This window comes from Limulus polyphemus, unplaced genomic scaffold (assembly GCF_000517525.1).
Source record: "Limulus polyphemus unplaced genomic scaffold, Limulus_polyphemus-2.1.2 Scaffold2130, whole genome shotgun sequence".
Lineage (NCBI taxonomy): Eukaryota > Metazoa > Arthropoda > Merostomata > Xiphosura > Limulidae > Limulus > Limulus polyphemus.
Genome location: NW_013667740.1, coordinates 101,732 through 126,699, shown reverse-complemented (window position 1 = coordinate 126,699; position 24,968 = coordinate 101,732). Strand labels below are relative to the sequence as shown.

The 24,968-nt window shown below is 32.0% G+C and overlaps 1 protein-coding gene across 1 annotated transcript in view; it reads right to left on the bottom strand.

Moving 5' to 3' along the window:
* LOC106466035 (dynein heavy chain 6, axonemal-like) overlaps positions 1–24,968 on the bottom strand; it is a gene marked incomplete at its 3' end in the record, with an annotated part of 122,432 nt that overhangs the window by 80,119 nt on the left and 17,345 nt on the right. Inside the window, 10 exon segments of the mRNA XM_022393994.1 lie at positions 2,163–2,291; positions 3,389–3,538; positions 7,281–7,382; positions 8,765–8,917; positions 11,228–11,379; positions 15,028–15,148; positions 19,093–19,201; positions 21,897–22,084; positions 22,278–22,446; positions 24,226–24,469. Coding sequence (XP_022249702.1) covers positions 2,163–2,291; positions 3,389–3,538; positions 7,281–7,382; positions 8,765–8,917; positions 11,228–11,379; positions 15,028–15,148; positions 19,093–19,201; positions 21,897–22,084; positions 22,278–22,446; positions 24,226–24,469 — 1,517 coding nt within the window.

Sequence of the window (24,968 nt, the reverse complement as noted above, 5' to 3'; positions counted from 1 at the left end):
TTTCAGATTGAATTTGAATTCGTTGAACAAATTAGTGTTATTTTACAAATACACTTTACTGTGTTTACTGGTTAGAAAGCACGCGGGTTAGCTGACATACTGAGTGAACATATAGACAGGATTACAAACAGTGAAACATTTGAACCTGAACTATTAGCGAAATTGACTTTTAAAAAAGATAGTTCCGCCACGCAGCTTTGATAAATTTCGGCTCTTAAAAAATACAAAAACGTGTCCGTATATCCGTCGTTATCAACGGACACGGATTGTTTTTGGTAGAACAACGAGGAATAACATTCTACATATGTCCACCACGTTTCATCCAAAATCCGGCAATTTTTGAGTTATAGATCAAAAATAGTATGAAAAATCGGTCTCCATGTTAACAGATACGGATCTTTTGGATTTTTGTGACCTTGACCTTTCACCTTGACCCTTCAAAAACTAATAACTTCTAATTTGGGTCATAGTCCAAACGTATATGAACTTACGTCCAAATCCATTCAGCCTTTTTTGAGAAATCTTGTTAACAAACACACACACACACGGGGGGTGAAAACCACCTTTGTCCACCTTCGGTGGTGGAGATAATAAATATGTTCCAGGTCACGTGCTGCCCTTGGCGCTACAGCAAAAGGTAGGGAAGTAAACCACAAATTGTCTACTGACTCTTCAACGTACTTGGATGTCAGCTTCCAGGGCCACGTTTTAACATACAAAAGCACAATTGTCCATTGGAGCTGCATCAAGGAACTTGACACATGTTGATCAAAGCGTAGATTGAACTGGACCTCCCTTGAAATTAGACTTCGAGATTAAACAGTTTTTGTAATACTAAGTTTATTTATTAAACCTGTTATTGTTATATATATATAGATAGAAAATTAATACTTAAAAACAGTAAATCCAAACCTGTGATAAATGATTTTTTAAATTAACAAAAACAAAGTTAAATTAAAGACGCTTCATAAATGAAAAAGACCCCCAGGGTACAGGCTATAAATAAGGTACTACCTTATTTCGTTTTTTTTTAGATATATATATATTGTTTTTTCTCCTTCTTTTATATTTTTATTTTGGAGAGCAGTCACCTTCCCACAACTGTATGCAGCAGTGAAGGGTGATATAGATGTGGGACGTTGTGGGCTTGAGTACCCACATCTCGCTCTCCAACTTGCATTTTTTTGATAATTTCTTCATATGAGACTGGGGATTGGAGGATTAGACTGATAGACAGTGTATCCCCACCACAATGTGGGTCCTACTTCTGCAGTCACCTCCACAACCCAGGGCACATTTTATATCCCTCATTACAGCCTGCACCCTGGAGGTCCTTTTAATTTATGCAGCATCTTTAATTTAATTTTGTTTGGGCTTGTTTTTATTCATTTAAATGTCATTTATCACAGGTTTGGAGTTGCTGTTTTTAACACAGTCCTTCCTTTTGATTTTATTTTGCTTGACTGTTTAATTATTAATTTTCTATACATATATATACTGCATCTCTTGCTCTTTGTTATTTTCTTACATTTTTTTTTTGCTCTGTTAAGCCACATTAATGCACAAATAGAAAATATATAATAATGAAACATATTAAAAACATGAGATAATGGTTGTGTTCTTTATGTAAAGCATACCTAACTTTAGATAAAATGTTATTATACATTTTTTTTATGAATAAGTTAACATTAATACATCAGTAATAAAGAGCGATGTGAAAAATTTAACTTATTTATTAGAGTGGAGATGAGAAGAGAAAAAATAATATTCGTTGGCCTAAAATGCTATCATTTTCTTCTTGCTAATTGTTCATCAGTATCTGGTAAATGATGCTGAAAAAACAGTAAAGTATTGTGTAAATAAATACGAGATTTCAAGCTATAAAGTTTTAACTCTAAGTGACAACAGACTAAGTTGATAAACCAAGAACTATCACAACTCACAAAAAACTAGCTGTAAAACTGAAATTTCTTACAGTGTGTTTAATTGTTTGATGTTTTTCTGAAAAAATGAAATTATCAAAATTTCCGTTTTTAAAAATTAAAACATATTAAAATTTCAAGTATGGACACTTTTTATGCAAGTTTTTTTCATATTACAACATTTTCATTGCTACCATTTTTACTATCATTATAAACATTCTCTTTTCTAAAATTTCAAACCTGAAAATCTCTCTGGTATTCTTTATATTGGGATGCTTGTCCTGTTATTTGTTCAAACCTCACAGCCAAGGAAGCAAGTAAGTCTGTAACTTTCCGTGGATCGGCGTTCACATCCATAAGAAATGGCTCCTAAAATATATATATATATTGCACAAAAATAACTACAGTGTTTTTAGAACAATTAATTGTTTGTTTGTTTGTTAAGAACAACAAAGGAAATTGTAACACTTCAAACCCTCATTTTGTTAATGACTCTTACAATTCCAAATCACACATATATACATCTCCAGGCACACAATACACACCTCCACTCTTTCCCTTTCACATAGATACAGAAAGATAAGTTACATTATGGAAATGGTTTATATATAATATAAAAAACAGTAAGGAGATGTTTGATGACATTATAGCACTAACATTTCAGTTTCAAAACCTAACAAATTAAAATAGACATTTTTACATTAAAAATCATCTTGAGTTCTAAAACTTATGATTAAATTTCAAGTTAACATAAGATGTTAACATATGGTATCGAGAATGTGTGAACTTTGGTGTCATATTCTGGATTAACCAATAAAGAGTTTTAAAAAGTGACATTTTTGTCAAAAATATTTATTTCATTCATTGTAATAATAAGTTTTTTTATCATCCTGTGCATGTTTATTAGACTAAGGATATATAGGAGTATAAAAGCAACCACATAACAACATGTTAGAGGAGAACAACCCTTACTCTGATGAAAAGATGAATGTTTGTATTTGATATCTGTTTAACTAGGTATATTGTGTAGGTACTTTCTTTTTATCTAGCAAATAAAACTGTTAAATCTCAAGAATATTCTTCATGTTTAACTTCACACAAGATAATACTAAGAGTATTACATTGACTTTCCATCCTTAAATTGGGTGAGCTAATCTTTCTGTACGTAAAATTTTATTTTTAACTTGTCTTAGTAAGTTAAGTGAAAGACATTTGTAAAAGCTTCTTTATTTCCTCTTGTTTGTTTATTTCAGATATTCATGCAAAGCTACACAAGGGTTATCTGCACTAGCTGTCTCTAATGTTTGAACTGTTAGACTAGAGAGAAGGCAACTAGTCAACAGCATTCATTTCTAGCCCTTGGGCTGCATGCAAGTAGTGGGATTTGACTGTCACCCTTATGCTGCACCCATAGCCATAACGTGTAGAGCACGCATGACTTTGCAACAATGCCTGACCCTTCTTACCTCAACATCTTTTCTTAACTCTTTCACTTCTTGTTTGAGTTCTTCAATATCCTTAAGAAGTGATGTGTTCAAATTTGTTATGTATGTCTCTCTTTCTGAAGATTCATTTTCGATAGTTGTCTGCAAATGACTTAGCAAACCACCTAAAGCCTATATAAAAATAAAAACAATATTCTAAGTTATATTAAAAACATACAGTACTTATGAAAAAACAAATGCTGCTCTAAAGGCTAACATCTAATTTTCAATTATGCTTTCTATCATTTGTTTTTGGTTGTTCTTGTTTTACTTACCACACAAGATGAGTATTTTTACATTATAAAATAATTATGGCTCCTTCTTCTCTCACAAGACACAGCATTAAATATCAAGTAAATATGTTGTATATACAAGACTGTTTAGTTTAAGAGTTATTATTTAGCATATTTAGTGATTTGATATTTAATGATTATTTAGTTTTCATAACAAGAGTGTTAAAAAAATTATTTCAAATGTGATAGTTATGACAAGTTTCATTACATAACTCGTTAAGAGTCGTACATTGTGTGTGTAATTCAGTTGTTGCAATTTGACATCACATTACTCGAACCTTCTGTATTTTTCTCATTGTTTTAACTATGTATTGTTACATCATAGCGTCTCATAGTTTGTAGAAATTTCTAGGCCTCAGTTGGGCAATGTATATATATAAATATAGGTGACCAAGTGAGCCCAAATACATTGAGTCAGAAAACCTTAACTCAGTGAAAGTGAAGTTAGACTGCGTGATTGTTAGTTTAGCCTTAACGGGAGATATTTTAAAGTGAGTTTCACAATTTAATAGAGGTAAGGAGAATAATTTATCTTGTCAAAGGGTGTTCTAAAGTAGTTTAACCCATCTGTGTGGACTTAGAAGAAAAAGAGACAATTATTTAAAGTTCTGGATACAACTGTGGTAACTCATGGGGTGACAAAAGTGAATTTATCACTGATCCTATTGTGATAAAAGAGTAGAGAAGGAATAATTCAACTTGTAAGTTGGGTTCTAAAGTAACTGAACAAGACTGTGTGGACTTTTGACATCAAAGATAATTACTTAAAGCTCTGTATACAACTGTGGTAACCCACGGAAGAACGTAAATGAACTTATCACTAATTATATTGTGATAACAAGAAAAAAAAGAGAATTATTTAGAATTTTAGATACAACTTTGATATCCTATAGTGTAAAGAATTTTTGTACATATGTTGGACTTGTTTTGAATATATTATTTTAAAACAAATAGATTATGTGCTGTCTGTTTATTATTAAAAGAATCCCAGCCCATATCCAAAACCCTGATAAAATACAATTATTGCAGTCTATAGTTGGAATGATACAAAAACATGTGATTTCCTGTTCCGGAGCATCAGTGTTCTCAAATTTGATACTGACTTTCATGAATAAAAAAGTGCAGTATAAATTTACAGGGGACAATAGCATCAATCGTGTTGTAAAAGGCTTAAAGTTTACAAGGTTACAATCAATGAAGTTACAATGAAGCTAATAAAAAGAAAAAAAAATGAAAGCCTACAAGATGTGAATAAAGAAAGATAAGAAAGGTCACATAGCTATAAGCAAACTTCTCACATATTAGTCTCTAGAAATGAAGTTTTTTATGTGGGAAAATACAGTAATAATGTAAGAATACAGGAACTGGGTAGACATATTTAATAAAACAACTTTTGATAAATAATCACTATTTTTATTAAATTGAAGAAATAATATGAATCACAAATAATTATATAAATTTATTATCAGTTTGAATCTTCCATATGTTATATATTTTGGAATAGAAAAGACCAGCTTTTTCATTAAGACAATTAATCATTTTGATTCTCTAAATTCCTCAATAATGGATATTATCAATGATTCTGGAATCAGAATTGTTGCATTTAATTTGTAGTCTTACAAGTGTAAAACATTTTGAAATAAAAAGTAGGAAGTAGGAATGGGTGGTATAACGTTACAACAGTTGGTGGTTTTTGACACAGTGCAACCTCAAAGTGGGTGTGGCCATTGTTCTGCCCATTTCTAATTTGTGTTTTACTTTGAACTTTGGTCCAATTATAGACTTGAATTTAGTTTTAGCAGTAGCTAATCCTTTCTAAATACTCAACAAATTCAAAAATTTCAAAAATCAGCAGTTTTGATACTATTCTTTTGGCCTACCCCCTTACCAGTCTGACAGCTATAATGTCTCCCATAAGCAAAATATGACTATTGGAACTTCCTGTCTCATTTCTGACATCAAACACCCCAATTATGATATCATTGTTATGGTCATGTAATTTGATTACACACATGAATTTGTACTTCGTTGCTAAAACAAAGTTTAAAACAGAGAAATTTAGCTATATACATCTTTCATTTAGTTTGACAAATTACCAAGTTACAAAAACCACACAAAGTAGAAATGGGAAGAATGATGGCCTCACCCACTTTGAGGTTGCACCATGTCATAAACAACCAAGTGTTGTAATGTTATCCCACCCATTCCTACCTTGTTTCCTTACTTTTTGGTGCTCCCATTCCTACTTCCTTTTTACACTTGTCTCTTAGCTGTTTTTGGTACTAAGTCTCAAGAGTGGCTGGGCTCTAGGCCTACCCTTCTTGTAGCTTTTCTTAGAGCTATCTCTCAACATTTCCTGGATTTTGCTGATATTTTTGCTATAGTTTTTCTTCCATCTGGCCAGGGTGACATCTTTTTCTTTGGCTGGAGTAATGGCTAAAACTTGTTTTGCATATTCAACATTACTGTTTCTAACTTTACCTTTATTCTTGCAGGAATGCTGTCTGCACTGGGTCAAAGACGTTTCTAGTTTATCAACATAAGATTTTCTCCTTTTCACTTATTTTGTTTCCTTGAAGCCATATTGTAAAAATTGCACTGTTTCAATTATTACGTACAACCTTAGATGCCAACAGGTCACAGTCAGTTTGAAAACAATGCAAAGGTAAATTATACAACTTATCCTTCTTGTTTTCAGTCCAGAGCACTCGAGCATAGCCATGTCAGAATTTAGAAGTGGTGGTCTTCATACTAACGTAAGAGACTCATGTCTTAGGTACCAATGCTGTGATGGAATTGCTTTGTTCAATACAGATCCCTCAAGTCAGATGTATAGAGCTGAAAACTTAGCTTTCAAAGGTTAGATCATAGTTACAACCTATGTCTATAAAATTTATGTAGTCCACATTTTTTTTTATCTAGCTGATATAGCTGCAAGCTGATCACGTAGCATGTGCATATAAACAATCATGCATCTGCTTATGATATTGTACTTATAATATTTAACTACTGATCACATCCTATTTTATGAACATTTGATGGACAATGGTGCATAAGATTACCTGAACTATTAAAAAGCTAATCATAAAAATAGAATATTAAATAAAGTGAATTTTTCAATACATTATTTTATGTCTTTGAACGTAACACCAGCAACTATAATATAAAGCAAAAAAATTAAATATAACCAGCAGAAAAAAAAGGTAAAATCTATACCATCAGTACATTTAAAACTCTGCTTCATGATATTTAAAACTCAATATCATACATTTTTTTCATAAAATATGATACAGCATTTCTGTTAAGAATGAATGATAATATTATAGTACCTCCATAAAACTGAGATTGGAAAATAAAGACTTTCTTTAGATATAGATCTAACAATCTTTTATTAAATTTATTCACATTCCAGTAGAAAATTGTAACAATTTTACTGAGATACTGACAAGGGTAATCAATATCTAACTGAATGTATCAGCATGGAGTCTTATAAAACTACATATTGAACTTAAAAGAAACACATCAACTTAACAAATGTGCTTTATAAAAAAAGTACATACTGAAACAATAATCAAACTTACTGAATATCCAGCAATATCCTCAGGAGGAACCAGTACACTGTACGAGTCCATTAAATCATAAAACTGTCTAGTCACACTTAAGCCTGCTTCCATGTCTTCTATCTGTTACAATTTTAAGTTTCAAAGCTTATTATCATTCTTATAGACAGAGTTTTAGATCATGTATGTAATCAAGGGTGATGGTAAGTAACTTATTATATATATAAACTTCGATTCCTTCAGCGCAAAGTCACAGAATGGGCTATCTGTTCACTGGGGAATCAAACCATGGATTTTAGCATCGTAAGTCCAAAAAGTTGCATCTGACCCACAAGGGTACTATAAATAAATACAGGTAGAATTGGAAACATATGTCTAATGAAGGTAATTAATTTGAAATATATTACCTGGTACTAGTTTTTTGTACCACAAACAATGTACTATGGATTACTCAAAAGGTATCAGTATTTATTAAAACAGAATCATTATATACACTATAAAAATAAAAGAAAATGTACTGAGGTAAAAAACTTGATAACACTTCATAACACTTGTTTCTTATTGCAACTTACAAGCTATTTATGATGCATTTCAAGCATATCAGGAATATAAAATTATAATTACTCTTCTGGGATAAGAACTAACACAATGAGTATTGTATAGTAAACTTGAGAACTTAATCACATTATTGTATATATTAATGCATGTGAATTATGATCATGATTGAAAGAGTTGTGAAGAACATACAAATTGTTCTATACTGTGTTCACAATCATAATTTAATGGAATCAAAATTATAACACAATAGCATATAAATAAATATAAAATGTAATGGAATTAGGTGGATTGAATTATTTTTCATTAAAATAAAATTAGCTTACTATAAAATGGGCCAGTAACACATTACAGAATATATAAGTCTAGTTTAGTTTTGAATATCTGTTAAATTTAAGAATTAAAATAAAATTTCAAATAAGACACCGTGGAATAAACTTGAGCTCTAAATTCACTAATGGTTATCATGTATATATATTATGGTCAAATAACACATCATATTCTACAATAAAAGACATTACATATATTTTATGTAATTCAGTTTAGGAACTTATACTACTTGATTTTGGAGAAAAGAAACATGAAGAAACAATTACAAATACAAGACTTCAAAACATTAATAAAATGTTATAAGATCCAAGCTGAAGAGGTGTTGGAGAGTAATTTTCACATAGATAATGTTAAAATAACAATAAAATCAGCATCAGCACATGAAAAAAGTTACATTAAAATTATCTACATCATGTATATATTCTGAATTAAAATAACAATAAAAATAAGATAGCTCAATTAAAACAAATTACACTGATTTATCTACATGTTTTTTAAGCATCATGAATGAGTACATCATCTTCTCCAATGTGTTTTTTTTTACCTGACATTATAGTGATACAAAGAACACATGGAAATTTAATTTCTATGCGCTTATAAAATTTTTTGTTGAAACTTACCCTTCGCTCAATCTTATCAAGAAATATCAGCCTCTCAACAAGTTCTACTGTGCTTTTAGGGGTGGACATTAATTTTGATTGGGCAGTGTTTGTCTCATTTGAGAGCAAGTCCACTTTTATTTTTGCTAATTTTGGAAGCCGATTGTGAAGTATCTGTAAAGAAAAAAAGGACAAGCTAAAATGAAATATTTTAACATGTTAAAGCCATGTTTCATTTTAAAACAAAAATTGCACATGTAGTTCCTTTATGAACAAATAATCTTCATATTATAAGTGTATTCAGAAATATTAACATATATGATACCTAGTTCTGTGTGTGTCTTTTCTTTTAATAAAAGTTTCATTGAAATTAATCCTTTGTAATGTTAGGTATTACTCAAATACTTGATGTCAAGTTCGCAAAATGTGGATAACCTTACTGAATATTGCATTAGCATTCCATATTTTTAAGGCTAAATTGTTACTAATATGCTGAAAGAAAAAAATTGTGTTTGCTTTACTTGCTGAAAATATTGTATTTTATCGGTCTTCATGTGTATTTAATTTCAACACATAACATAACATTTAGGGAAAAACAAAGATCCATTGTTCCATCTAGTTGGCCCATACACTGTACTAAACTCTAAAATAAAAATAAAACACTCAAATTTAGCCCTTATCATTTAAATATTTATCAAGATTTCCTTTAATCTCCCATAAATTTCTGGATAAAAAGATGGACAAAGATTACAGATAGCAGTGTGAGGGAACATACACTTGTTAGGAAAGCAACCCATCCCAACAGCAGAGGAACAAAGGAAGAAAGGATAGAATGGAAGAAGAATTGTGGGTCAATGCAGTGAAAAGAGGAGAACAAACCTCTCCAGAAAATACTCCCCTAGAGCACATTGAGGTGCTTTTGCCAGAAGATAAAGTAGTTAGAGGTAATGTAAGAGGGTGGTAACAAAGACAAAAGTGCAAAAGGTGTGCATTATGAAGGAAAGCAGAAGTTAAGGAAAACAAGGAAAAGACAGTACAAGAGTGGGAATCAAAGAATGGCTGTAAGTCAGGATAAAACAGTCAAGTAGACCAGGAGGAAGAAGAATATTAGCATGGGTGTGCAGTTAGTTGATAAAGAAATAAGTCTGCATGGACCCAAAAGACAGGTGAAAAAGGGAAAACAAAGGGGAAAGAGAAAGAAAAGAACACACCTGTGAAATCATGTCAAGAAAGAGAATAGAAGAGTGACGATATTCCTCTATAAATAAAGTCATGCCTAGAGTAAACCATGATGAGGAAATAGCAAGTTAAGTCACCATTATTCTGATTATGTTGAAACTGGGGAGAAGGAAAGTCGGCCAAATGGATGGGAGAAAGATGCCCAGTGTGCAGGAAGGAACCCACAACATACGGAATAATGGCTGTCATGTCCACCACAAAAAATGAGCCCCAGAAGCCTCAAAGACTTAAGATCCTGTGTTAGGAATATCATCTCTATCATGGGACAAATCAGAAATTACTGTTACTTAAGAAGTTACAATGGGTAAGTAGAATAAAGATTTTCTAGTTTCTTTAAGAATAAAAGAAACAAGTAAAACTGAATGAGCTCCTCAGTGGCACAGCGGTATGTCTGCGGACTTACAATGCTAGAATCCGGGTTTCGATACCTGTGGTGGGCAGAGCACAGATAGCTCATTGTGTAGCTTTGTGCTTAATGACAAACAACCAATAAAACTGAATAAATATTACGTATTAATACACTGTTGCAAATCTCATGTAATTGAATGAATATTTTAGACAGTGCTAAGGAAAATAATGAAGTTATCTTGAGAGCAACTGTTTAAGGGGAGTTACTGCACATGGAAGTCGTGTTACTCTCCTATTGGTGGAGGGCTATTGCTGCATGATGATGTCATCATGCACCAACACAGTTTCCATTAAACACATGAATTTAGGTGGGAGTTAGCTCAAGACTAGTGGCATGCAAATCTTTTAGGCAGATGAGCAAAAAACGTAGCAATTCTGTATACAGATGTGAGGTATCATCTCAGAAACTTGTTCCAGTCTTACACCACAACAAAAAACTACTGTGTAACAATCATACTCAACAATACTGTGTGACATTTTTTCTGCCCTGTAATGTTAACTTTAAAATCCTTATTTCTTTGATGTAATAGCTTATGCAAATTATATCATTTTAATTTTTCTAAACCATACTCGAGACGAGCACAACAATGAAATAAATATAATAATAATCAAGGCAGCTGATAAATTAAGTTGAGCTACATAATAAGCAAAACAAAAATGGTAGAGCATTAAAATAGTATAATTTTTATGTGGAGTAAAACAAAAAAATAGTTTGTCTTATAAGAGTATAAATTACTATATCTTTTATAAGTTAACTAAATTATGAACACAGTAAAATAATTTAGTATATGTTCAAATGACAAAAATAAAATAAAGACTTCAAAGAAAACTTCAAACCTCGATACACTTCAAGGGTGAAGGAAGTATCTCTGCCCGTAAAACAGTATTATCCACGAGTATTAATCCAAGTGACTCAAACTTTGGAACAGCTTCAACCATTTTATGTTGTTCATGAAACTTGGATAACATTGTGGAATAGAACTGAACATCTAGAAAAACAATTATTAGTTACCTCTGATCAGAGAGAGTTATAAAACACAAAATCTAACTCAGTAAATAATATTGCTAATTTAATGTACCATTCTAACTACGAGTTTGCAGTGTCAAAAAACAAAAACTTGTACTAATTAGAAATTGAGAATGCACGATTAATCATTTGGATACCCATACTGTTATTGATGTTTTCAGCCTTAATCCTAATAGTATCTCACAATAGGGCAGCTTAAGAGATTTAGATCAGTCATAAATCCACATGCAAGCTAAAAATGCGAAACAAGTTTTGTGATGAAAAATATATGTCATAAATAAATTTAAAACATTAGATTAATCAAAAATAATAAAATAAAACATACTATATATATATATATATAACATTTTAATCAATACTATTAACAAAGCTAACACTAAAGAATAATAGAATATAACTTACAAGATACATACAAACAAATTCTTTCCGTCATGCACTATCACCGATTGCCTGTCTCATTGAAACTTTTTTGTTATTTTATGTATTTTTCATGTAAATAAAACGTACTGTAAAGAATAATTTTTAATAAAACTGAATTATCTGTAGATGACAGAAACAAAGATCTTTATCCAGTCTTACTCAGAAAACATTTCATCCAAACACCCAAGACTACTAGGCACAAAAGTTTGTTTTCAATGCAAAATATAGAAGAATCAATGTACATTTTTCAAATATTTAATGAAGAATATTACATCTAAGAAACATTAGATCTGAAGAAAATTACTGGGCTTAGGTTTTGAATTTATTATAAGTAAAAAGGATGGGATCAAAAAACACTTATGGAACAGAACATGTTTTTCTTTTAAGTATGCATTTCATTAAAATGTAACATGACGCCTTAATGTTATGAGAAATGAAAAAAACAAAACAAAAATATTTATAGATTGAAATAATATAAATCTGTCATCATAAAGTGTTTGGCTAGTGCACAGAGTGTGTCTTTCAAAAATTATGCCAAATTGTAAAGGGTATAGAGGTTGTATACATTATATCTAATTGATTTTCGAACTTCACCACCTCAGTGTTGCAATATACAGTCATGCTTTACATGACAACCTTACATCCTGACAATAGCCCTGCAGCATAGTTTCCTTTGAAAAATCTATACCATAAAGCTGTTATGTCTAAAATACACCATTCCTCTCTCCATGCTTTCCATAATCCATTTATTGTACAAGGATGGTAATTCATAGTGCCTATTTCAACAGTCCAATTGCATAGAAATTCACAGCTGTTGATGCCAGTATCTTTACGAGTATGTCTTCATATAAAATAGGATGAATATCCATTTCATTCTCTAGCTGCTTGAGGTATATGATGGTTGAAGGAATATGTCATTGAAACAACTTGTATATATGTGACTTGTGTCACTTTTCCAGATGGAGATCTTTCTTTATGTTGAGTACTGTTGCCTGGGGCCAGAAGATGGATTTTGCTACAGAACTTTGGTTTGTGAATTCTCTCCTGTTATAAGACACTGCACTTTGTTTATCACAGCTGAGGTACAACTTGTTTCAGGTCTCTTTTTGGATGGTCCTGGTGTCCTATCTTGACCCATATTCCTTTGTTTTCCAATGCCATTATGTACAAGGGATATCTCCATCTTGGAATTTCTAAACCCCTACTTTGAACATTTCTTTATAATTTGAGTGTTTAAATATTTTGCATTGTTACCCTTTCCAAAAGATAACAACTTTTGGTGGCATAACACTACCTACAAAATGCCAAACAATGTCAAAATGTAATTATGGTGCATTCTGTTCCATCACGCATTTATATCGAATGATGTTGTCATGTAACTTGTTTTAATATAATATAATGTACTCAACCGTCCATATAGAACTACATACATCATGAAAACTTTATGTTAAAAATATTCAGATTCAGTAGCATATGTGACAAACTATTAATCATAGAGATAATTGAGCCCCCAAAAAATTTCTAGAGTGTTATTCACAGCTCTAACATAAATTTAAAGTGACAAGCCCTGACATGAGTAATTCAGAGATAAGAATAGGCAAAAGAAATAAAAAAGCCTGAAATATTTTGAGTCCAAGGTTGGGCACTGAAGGAGCATAGCTGCAGCATTCTCCTAAGTAAAGGTTTTAAAATTTAGATGATTTTAGGTGCATTCTCTTGTTTTTTTCTATTTATATATTCAACAGATATAATGTTCTGAACTTTTACAGTAGATTAGAAATATTTGGTTAGTCATTTGACAGTTGCATATACTTTTTCAGTAGTTCCATGTGTCAAAAGTGTAAAGCAAGCAGAGTTTACATGTTTATTGGATATTGTGCATGAAGCTTTTCCTTGTGAAAGTCATGGCTATAATAACTGCTAGCTTTTCTATAGCTTCATAATATAAAAAATGTGTGTAGTATTTCCAGACTTTACCTGTTTGTAACAGTTCAGTATTGACCACTGCAAACCTGTACAACGGGATTGCAACATTTCTCTAGAGGACACCAATTTTGCATATCTCTGTTTTTATGGTATTGTTTATCTGTAAATCAGTGAAAGGTAACCATTCACATATTGCTAGTCCATTTTCTCCATAAGAATACAAATTGGCCATTTTACAATCTTGTGTTTCCTTGGTTAAAGTTAGAGAAGCCACAGTTCTTTGTTCTCTGATTGGATATGTGTGTGTATTGAATCATTTTACAGGGGTCACCAAAAATTCAAAACATAGAGAATATGTCTTAGTTGTGCAGGACAAATATATGGTAGCACTTAATCATGAAAGCTTGACCTTGAATGTGTTATGGCTAGTATAATAGGCAATAAGGTATTTCCCCCACCAAAACATTCTCCATGTAATAATATTTTAAATAGAATTACAAATATTAAAGCTTGATCCCTTTCTTCTATGGTAACAAGTGTGATAAAAGCATCGCAAAACACTGACAATCACTTTAAACAAATCACTCAAGAAAAACAAAAATATATAATATACTTCAAACTACACATCTATTTGTGGTCCCTGTTAACTTTGTGTTGTATTATGAATCATACCAGACTACTTATGAACAGGTAAAGTTTGTTAGATGGACTGGAAATTTTCAGGTTTTGAAACAATGATTTAAATCACGTCTGTTAATGCATAGTTTTTAGCACTTCCTTTTTTTATTATTGAATTCTGATTAGTGCATACAGAAGGCTTCTTTATAATATTTTTCATATGCCATATGTCAATGGTCATTTTAGAAGTGTAATGGCTACAAATTTCTTAATTAGCTACCAAAACAGAGAAAGTAACTATAAAGGTTTCAATTACTACAGAGGTAAGATAAAAATGTTAAAATAGTGTAACTAGTATAATTTTATAATAAGTTACAGCTTTTACAGCAAACATGAATATTTTTAAAACAGGTATGACATTTTGATCACTGGTGTAATCATTCTCAAGTGCTTGAGAATGAATACACCAGTGATCAAAACGTCGTACCTGTTTCAAAAATATTCTTGCTTACTGTAAAAATTGTAACTTGCAATAAAATAACACTTATAATCAGTAAGTAAACTCAAAACAAAACTATTAAGTAGTATAATGTTAAATAAATCCATTTAAGTGTTTTTTGAATGAATATTAACTTCTTTTTCTTACCTTCTTCGTGTTTCACTAATTCTGCTAAATTCAATTTTTCATTTTCAAGGTAAAACACTTGAAGTGGTCGATAACTTTCAGCCTGCTTTGTTGCCATTCCAAATGCTTCTTGGAGAGTTTGCTAAAAATTAATACACCATAGGCTAAACATTCAATAGATAAAACAAAATCTTCAAATTTCAGAAAAAATAATAAATATCTAGAACTCACAGACTATAAAAAATCCATATCACCTTATTTAACAGTGAAGAAAAGTGAACAGTTTCATGGGTTTCTGAACAGGTGGTCATTTTAACATAATAAAATTATATATATGGTTAGTTTAAAGTTATCAAAATCAATTCCCTAAAGCATTTTACATTTAGTAAAGTTATAATTTTCCTACACTGAAAAGTAATTACTTCTGATCACATACATAGCTATTCTTATTCAATGCTGCCCTCTAGTTGCATATTTTTTTGCATGTCACAAGCCTTTTATTCCTACATACCCTCTCAGTTCACATGGTTTAACTAATTCAAGCATGCAAATTATCATGCGACAAACCTCCTCCACTAGACATGCCTCACACACATGTGACTCCCTCTATGCTATTCTACCTAACTATCTAGGCAGAAACTAAGCACCAGTAAACAGAAGGAAAGGTGGGAAGAGTGAGTGGAAGTAAGTACCTGTTGGAAATATATTGTCAGTGCAAAATAATTATCACTTCTAACAAGGTATCTTACTTCTGCTAACATACATAGCTAGAATCTCACATGGAATAGGTGGAGGGACCGGTGCAAGGGAGAAAAGAGAAGCATCTTCCAAAACTGTCCATAAGACACCCCCTCCTAAGAGGGAACCCTCAAAGAAGAAGATATATGGAAGAGTGCACCACTTCTGTACCAGGTATACTCTTCGTCCAGACATGGAAAAGGTGAGACTGAGTCAGGCAGACAAAAATGAGGAACACATCTCATTGTGGGTATAAAATAGGGGTGTCCCAAGGAGTAGAGTGGATAGGGCATGATGAAGCATAACTGGCAAGTCAACTGCATCCAATACTCTACCCCCAGGAACTGACATCCATGCAGGAGTAGGAAAGAGGATCATACCATCTTCATCTCAAGTTCAGCCAACCAGAGGGAGAATTATCACTACTGATTGGTGAACAGAGCACATGTGATCAGAATGAAATACAGATATATCCCTCTCAAATCAAACATACCAGAACCACCTCATACCAGTACCATCCCCAGTATAGAGCAACAACCAAGTGCACCCACCATGACCCACAACACAGGGAAGTGCACATTTACATCCCAATCTAGAAGATCTGCATGCCATGGAGGATGATGAATCTAGAAGAAACATAACAGGAGGAACAAGGTATAAAAGGCAAAAACTTTACAGTACCAGGAAAAATGAAAGGTGTGGGATAAGGCCACCCGATAACCCGCAATCGAGGAGACTGAAGACCCCTGATAAAGTAACCAAGTGAGGAAGTCCATAATAATAGGAACAGTGGGATGAGCAGAGAAGAACCCCTGGCCCAAAGATCAAAGGCAGAAGATGTTCCACTTTCATTGATAAATCTTCATGGAAGAAGGTTGAACAGAACATGCCAACAATGAAGCTACTTGCCATGATAAATTGGATTTCCTCACCAAGGACTGGATAAAAGCCAGCCATGAAGACAAAGGGCAGGAATGGCGAGATGAACTACCCGGGACTGAGGCTGCTGTAGAAGGGATAGAGGAGGCAACAGTGGAGGAGATTGATCTGAAGCAGCCACAGAAACTATGGTTGAGCCAGCCAATATGGGGCAATCAGAAGGACCTTACACAGAGTAGATGATAGAAATCACCCTGGGAAGCAGTCTGATAGGAGAATAAACCTAAAGGAATTTGTCTGTCCAATCCTGACTGAATGCGTCGACAGCCAAAGCAAGTGGATGAGGTACCGGAGAAAAAAACTGAGGTAACTTGGTATTGAGGATAGTGAAAATTGCATCCAGGTATGGGGTACCCACCTCAGTGCACAGCACAACCACTGGAAAACCTGAGAATATAAAGGTAACTCCGTCGGAAAAATTTTGTCTGGGCGGGAAAGACGATCCGTAACCAAGGAAAGCACCCAGAACATGACATGCAGAGAGATGAATACATTGCATGTGGGCCCAAAACAGGAGATTCAACGTTCGAGAACAAAGGGAAGGAGAAGGGGTGCCTCCCTGGTGATTGATATATGCCACGACCGTAGAATTGTCTGTATGGATCATAACCAGACAACTGTGGGCAAGAAGAAGAAAATGATCCAAAGCCCTCTGGACGTCACCTTTCTGTCGAAGACCTGAAACAAACTTTTTGCTCGACCCATGCCCCCCAGCCATGAAGTGAAGCATCCATGAAAAGATGTAAATCTGGATGATGGGGGAGGAAGTGGAACCCTCACCAAAGTATGATCCTTGTCCAACCACCAGTGCAGATTGTCAACAAGGGAAGGAGGAAGGGTAATATGAACATCTAGGGAGCCTGTGCAAGAAACATTATTCACACTCAATAAATGCTACAGTTTCAATTCAAGTTGATTCTCTGGGATTTCACTGAACAATGTTTTTTTTTAATGTACATCACTACATGAATCTCACACCATTATTTAACAACTATTTATCAGTATCTGTTTAAAGAAACAGTAAATTTTACTTTTAAAGATAAAATACAATGTGATTGTCAGTTTACAGTAGTTTATGGTTTAGAAGTATGTTCTTCCACATATATCTAAAAGTACTGGATATAGAAGATTGGAATAATTATACAGATGTGAAAAGAACTCTGCCAAACTATTTGTACTTTATGGACAGTATAATCCCAGGAAAAAACGTACTCCCTTATACTGCATTGCAAGGTTAACAATTCTATGAAAAAAAAAATGTTTTTAAATTTTGTTTGCACACAAAAAAAATGCTGTTCTAATTTAAAGTAATTGAGTCAATCAAAATATTTCCTAATGTTAGAAATTAAACAAAGAAACACTTTTGTCTATTGCCAAAATGATCAAGCCAGCACTTTAGTTTCAGTCTGCTATCCCTACTAAAATAAATATACAGGAAATATTATAGAGTACATGAAAATAAATTATTTAAAACTATACAGCACACGTTAAAATTCACAGACCTGATTTACCATTAGTGTTAATATTAACATGTCATTAAAAGCATCCTCATCTAGCACTAAACCTTTTACTATATGTAATAACCTGACATTTTGCATGTCTTGTGATAGAACCCAGGGCCTGTTGGACATGCATGGTACAACCAGAAACACTAATTTTACCTCTGAGCTACTATGGTTAGTAATAACAAGGATATCAATTTTACCTCTGATTTAGTTTTGAGGATGGAACAGCCGAGATGGACCAATAGGTCCCATTTTGTCCCAAAATGTTATGTTATGTTACTATGATTAACAATAACAAGGTCAAGTTACAGGACATTTTGTTGATTAACTCACTGAGTTATACAAGACTATCTCTGGCATTAAACTCCTATCAACAAGTTTAATAATTTGAACTATCTAGAAATTAAGTACACTTCATATAACAGTGATTTACTACTATAAAGATGCATATAAGGCAAATAACATAATCCACTTTTAGAATAAAATTAGTCTTCTTTAACAACCATGATAATTTTAACCTCTTCAAATGTTCAGTAGTGGTGTAAACAAATATTTCGTAGGTAAATGAAAATGTCATGAAAACTTGACATCATTAAATCATCTTTTAATTAACTTCATGTATATTAAAATGAGTGTTAAACCTTGTATCACATATATGACTAAGTTTCTTTTAAGTTCCCTCAACATACTGCTATGGATATGAACTTTGATATAGCTCAAATACTTAGACATTTTTACTCTTTGCTAAGCACTACACAATGGGCTGTGCTCACTATGAGTATTGAAACTCAGTTTTTAACATTATAAGCCCTCAGGTTTACTGCTGAGACATTGTGGGGAGGAGGTGGTGGACAAGTTTGTATGGAAATCAGTTCTCAATATACATTTATATCACCATACTCACTTCAATATCAAGAAGCAACTTATGCAAATTCTCATCTTCTTGAAACATTTCTAAGAGAACTGGACCTTCAGCTACTTCATTTTCTTCTTGTTTACCATTTATAACAGGACTAAAAGGAATAAAAATACACAAGCTATATCTAGATGCAGTGCTGGTTGATAATGCACCTTTTATACACGCGGTATTAGAAATTGTGTATAAAAGGTGCATTATCAACCAGCACTGCATCTAGATATAGCTTGTGTATTTTCATAATTCGGTATTAGAAATAATTATGTAAATACACAGATGATACACATACAAGTTACAAACAATGAATAATTACAACAAAATGATCAACTTATCATTAGAACAATACATTGATATTGCAAATACAAAAGAAAAGCAATAAGTTAAACAATGCACTAATATTTTGTTTTTTGCTCTAAAATTTGTATTTTGGATGGCAAACAACAAGTTTATCAAAGTATGATTGTGAAAAATTGTTCCAAATGACCTGTATTACTCCACATATGTCAGCCAAGTTGTTTGTTTGTCATTTAATCTCCTCAGCTCCACAAAAACCCATACAGCTTTAATAATATTCATACTGGGCCATTCTACAGGCTAAATCATGGCTGCATGTGTTCAATCAGAAACTTTTTACTCCAAGTATAATTTTAACACATTAGATGCATGCTGTAGATTACTTTTCTACTAAAAGATAAGCCACTGCTCAATAGATTATGTCTCTAAGGGTATGACATGAGGGATAGCAATCTACTGGTACCTGTCAGCAGTCAGGTTGTCATCCATTTTGTATAGATCTCCAACACCACTAGTGAAATGCAACTCATACCTGTACTGTATTTTGACTATGATATTGTTCTCCTCTCTGCCATCAAATACACTATTATGGATTGTCGCTAATCAATCTGAATTTGGATTATCCTGTAAAAAAACACTCTCCTCCAGTTTTGTTCATCTGGTAGTTTAAAGTCTGGTATTGTTTCAGTCTTTTGATTTGGTTATCCATCAAGTTTTTGAACGAAACTCTCACCACAAGCCAGTGTAATCCCACTGTTATGAAACCAAGTGAATGCACCCCTGAATTGGTAATAGGGCAGGGGCGTCTACCCTGAAGTGTAGTACAGACCATCTTCTACAATAAGAACTGCACCATTTCTGGTGGTTGTGTCCAGCCACATGGGTCTTGAATTTCATTTATCTCTGCACCTGCCTATTCTGATAAGTGTATCGTTTAAGCATTTCTAATGTATCATACGGCTTGACTAATTGCCCTAGCCACACTATACATACTTGGTTTGTCAACCCCCTAAGATATAAAGTCCGGTTGAGCAGCCTTTACATGCCACTCACCTTTATAACACTTTAGCACCAGGTTATTTCTACTCTATCATTTGCATTTGGCAAAAAGTAATCCCTGCTTGAGATGGATGCAGGCTCCCACTAGCCTCCCCCACCCCTCGTAGGAGACACACTTCATGATTTTCCTATACCTGTCACCATATTCTCATAAAGGAGCTCATTTTTTAATTTTCTTTATCTAAACCTGTCCCTCCAGTATTTTCTCAGTGTGTGTTCTACTTATCTGTTGTGCAGAAAGGTGAATAGCATTTCTGAAGTTAACATTCCCTTACCTGGAGACACACTCCATGATTTTTTCATATCTGTTCAAATATTTTCAGAAAGGAGCTCATTTTTTAAACTTCCTTATCTGAACCTGCTAGATGATTCTAACATCTCTACAAAACCACCCACCCTTCCTCCTCACTTCTGGTATGTGTCTCTTTTTGTTAAAAATGACCTTTTGGTATATAATAAGACCTCAAGGGGAGTACTTCACATGGAGGATGTGTTACCTTCCTATTGGTGGAAGGCTATAGACTAATACCGTACACGTTATTACATGTAGGTGTGAGAGTTTTATTCAAAGTTTGGCATATACTCAAAAATGTTTTGCATTAGCACAAGGTATTAGCTATCTGTTCTAGGGTGAGGTGAGTAGTATTTCTGAATCTGTCTTTATATATTCTCCATAACACTAAATCTATTAGAAGTTCATTTATAACATAAAACTTTCAGATAAAAAATTATATTTCCATCTTTGTATACTTTAACAAGTCAACCATTTTGTTGGAACCTGACAGTAATAACATATATGAACTAATCAAACAATAATATTGTGAAAATGATACAAATTTGTTGTAAACCAGAGTAGCAAAAAATCATAATACTTCTTTAATATTACGTATCCTCAAAAGTAAGAATATACTAAGATCTTGATTACATACAATGGAAAGATTTAAAAAGCTTATTTTTTATTCATTTAATTTACTATGAAACCTTTTAAGAAATGTCTATAATTATGAAAACTTTTGTTGCCCAAATGATAGATATTGAAAAAGAAATCACACACACACACACACAAAAGAGCTATAAAGATGTTCTGGTTTAGCTCAAGAAAATCTTGAGCATTTGGTTAGAGATTAAATAAAAGTAAATAATTTGATTTTAAAACACATTCTAAATGAAATTATGTGAGCCTTCAAAAAATGCATAGTAATGATGCAAGCATTTATTACTGAATTCAAAACGTATGTTTTGCAAACTATTTTTTTTTATAAGTAAAAAGACTATTTTATAATATATTATTAGATCTTACAACATTCACTTTAATTATGATTATAGTACTTCTTCAAAAACTTTTAACACTATTTAACAGCAGAAAAAATACTGATTATTTTAGCATGCCTTTTATACACATCAATTCTTATTTTTAAATCTTATTTTTGAAATAGTACCTTGTAAAGCTTTCAAAATAATCATCAGAGGCTAAATTTTCAAATGTCTCCACTGCTTTTTTACTTTTCTCCACTGCTTGTTTAATATTTGTTGAAAATTCCTCAAAGGTAGGATGAAATGCAAGGTCATTTTCTTCCAAAACCAATTTGACAATAAAAAATGGTTTATTCATACCAGATGACAAATCCTAAAAAGGATAAAATACTGTATATCAAGTAAAAATCTGTAAAGATTGATATGAAACAATAAAATAATAAGAACACTGGTCCTGTAATTAATAATATAGTCGCCAGTTTAAGTGTTTCCTTAAAACATTGAATTTTTTTCTATAAATGTCACATACACAAAACAGCTTTCAATCAGCAAGTTTTCTCACTAACCATTTCTGTTTCAATATCAATCACATTATGCTCTTCTTCACCAGTGTCAGGTAGTTCAGTTGTATGGCCTGTTAACTTTTCTTTCAACTTGTTTAAAAAATCACTTGCTGTGTTTACAACCATTTGGTGAAAGAGGCTTGCTTTCTTATAGTCAATTAAGTGCAAAAACCTATCAAAATACTTTGACATTATCCCAACATAAAAAATAAGAGACAACTTATTATTAACAGTTCATGAAACGTTTAAAATTCAAACATTTCCTAACTATAACATCTTTCTGTGGTACTAATACACAAAATGTTGTTTAACATTTTCAAATGCACTTAAGCTATTTCAGAGATATAGTGAACTATACATAAAAAATTGTGAACTATTCTATATTTTTTAGCTCAAAAACTATTTTCTAATTTTGAAAGTTTACATATCTACTACGTCAGCCAAAATATACACCGGCTTTTGTTTGAGAACATTTCCATTTTTAAAGTCAGCCAATAGATTCATGTTGTGTGGGAGTTGAAAATGACTCATTTCTGTAGTTTTACAAAAAAAAAACAATATATGCATTGATACTATGCAAAGAAACATTTATGTTTAAAAACATTAAAATGACCAGCTCAGAAAAAACTAAAATAATCAAAGCTCACTTCAAAGAACAGCAATAAATAATACATCAATGTTATATGGAATTATCAGGTCAAATCAAACATTCAATCTTACAAAAACAAATCATGGCTTATCTTTTAAACTGTATCAGCGAGTCTTGTTCATAAGATAGAAAGAACATGATATTAAAAATATATATATAAATGCACAAAACAGAGATTGCAATAATAATTTTAGCTTCTCCAGGACAAAACTTGTAATCTGCTGGATTACCACAGAGATCAATAGCAAAAACAATAAAAACTGTTCCAAATTTTTTGCTAATAAAAACTACTTAGACACTGCATTTTAATCCTCAAATTATAAATTTGTTTTTATATTGTTCACTATCAGTAGGGTCCACAAACTACATCAAACTGAGTGATTTCTTTTTCTTTTTTTTTGTACCTCTTATGACTCTGAGTGAAAAGAACCGCCAAAAATTATAGGGTGAAATCACTCGTTTTCTGTGTGAAATAAAAGGGGAACACAAAAAGTAATTAGTTGGATTCATTTCAATTTTGATGGTATTTTATGTTAAACATTTTTGTACAATTCCTAAGTTATTAGGAATTAATTCTGTAACTAATAAAGTAATGGACCATAAGAAGTCTGATGCAAAAGTAGTTTATTAAAATGTGTTTATAAATAACTATTATAGGGTTAAATAGGGAATGAGGTATAATTTCGGAGGTATCAACAGAATAACTTTTAATTTATCTACTAAATTTGTTACTTATCTACAGAAGTATCGCTTTACTGATATTGGAAAGTTTCATCATTCAAAGAAGAAAAAAAAAACATACAAATTATTTACCTAACCTAGAAAATTTTGAACTACATCAAGATATAGATTTGAAAATACAGCAGGAAATAAACTCAAGTTGTTGTTATATCCCACCAAAATAAGCAATTAAAACTCATTATTTTTTAAAGTTATAATTTTTAACTAAAACTTTAAACGTATTATAAAATAAAAGCAGGTATATAACTGAAAAAGTATCAATAAAAACTGCCTAACATTTCAACTCTTCAAAAAGGTGGGAAGCCAGAACACTGAGCAGATGTAAGTTTTCTTAAGTTACAGGGCAGGTTATTATTTTAATTCAACTCAGAAAAATTCAATAACAACAATAATCCAATGCCTTTAACCTCAACAAGTCTTTATGCAACTGAAAGGTCAAAATAAAGGTTCATTTATCTAAGTTAATTTTTTTACCAAGAAATTACTGACACACAAAACTAAACAATAATATGAATTTCATATTTTTCAAAATATCCAAAATAAAACCACTACATTACTTACTTGGTTAGACGAGTACAGAGAAGTCTCTTCTGAGCTTGTGCTATATAAGACGTCTCATTTTCATTTTCAAAGTCCATCTGAAGTTCAGAAAAAGAAGGTAATTGGTCTTCTACTTGCATTTTCTGTTGAGATTTCTCATATGAATACTCATTCAGATTTACTTTGCTACCAGACACATCTGACATAAAGAATTGTTCCATTGTTTCTTTTTCAGTCTTAAGTGTTGGTACTTCTTCTCCCGATACTGTACAGAACATTATATAATAAGAAATTATTGCACAAACAACTTTTTGATCCATAAAACAAGCTAAGTAAAAAAATATTACTTTAAGAGGTAAAAGCAATTATGCCTAAAATGATTTCATGTCAAACTTTATACCATACACATAAAAGTATGTGAACATATTAGTCATAAAATGGTTTGGTTTATTAATTCAATGCACCTGTCACATGGTTTGTTTTACTTCATTACAAAATAAAAAAACTACAAGATAAAATTGTTTGAAATTTAACATGACCTTTCTTCAAATTATGTGTCTGAAGACTTATAATACTAAAAAAAAAAAAGGTTTTGGTACCCGTGGTAGGCATAGCGCAGATACTCCATTGTGTAGCTTTGTGCTTAACTACAAACAAAATAAAGGTTATGTAGGTGCTGTAAAAAAAATATATCATATTTTATGTGTGATATTTGTGTGAATTTTCAGCCTTAAAAATTCATATATTTTCTACAAAATTTTCTT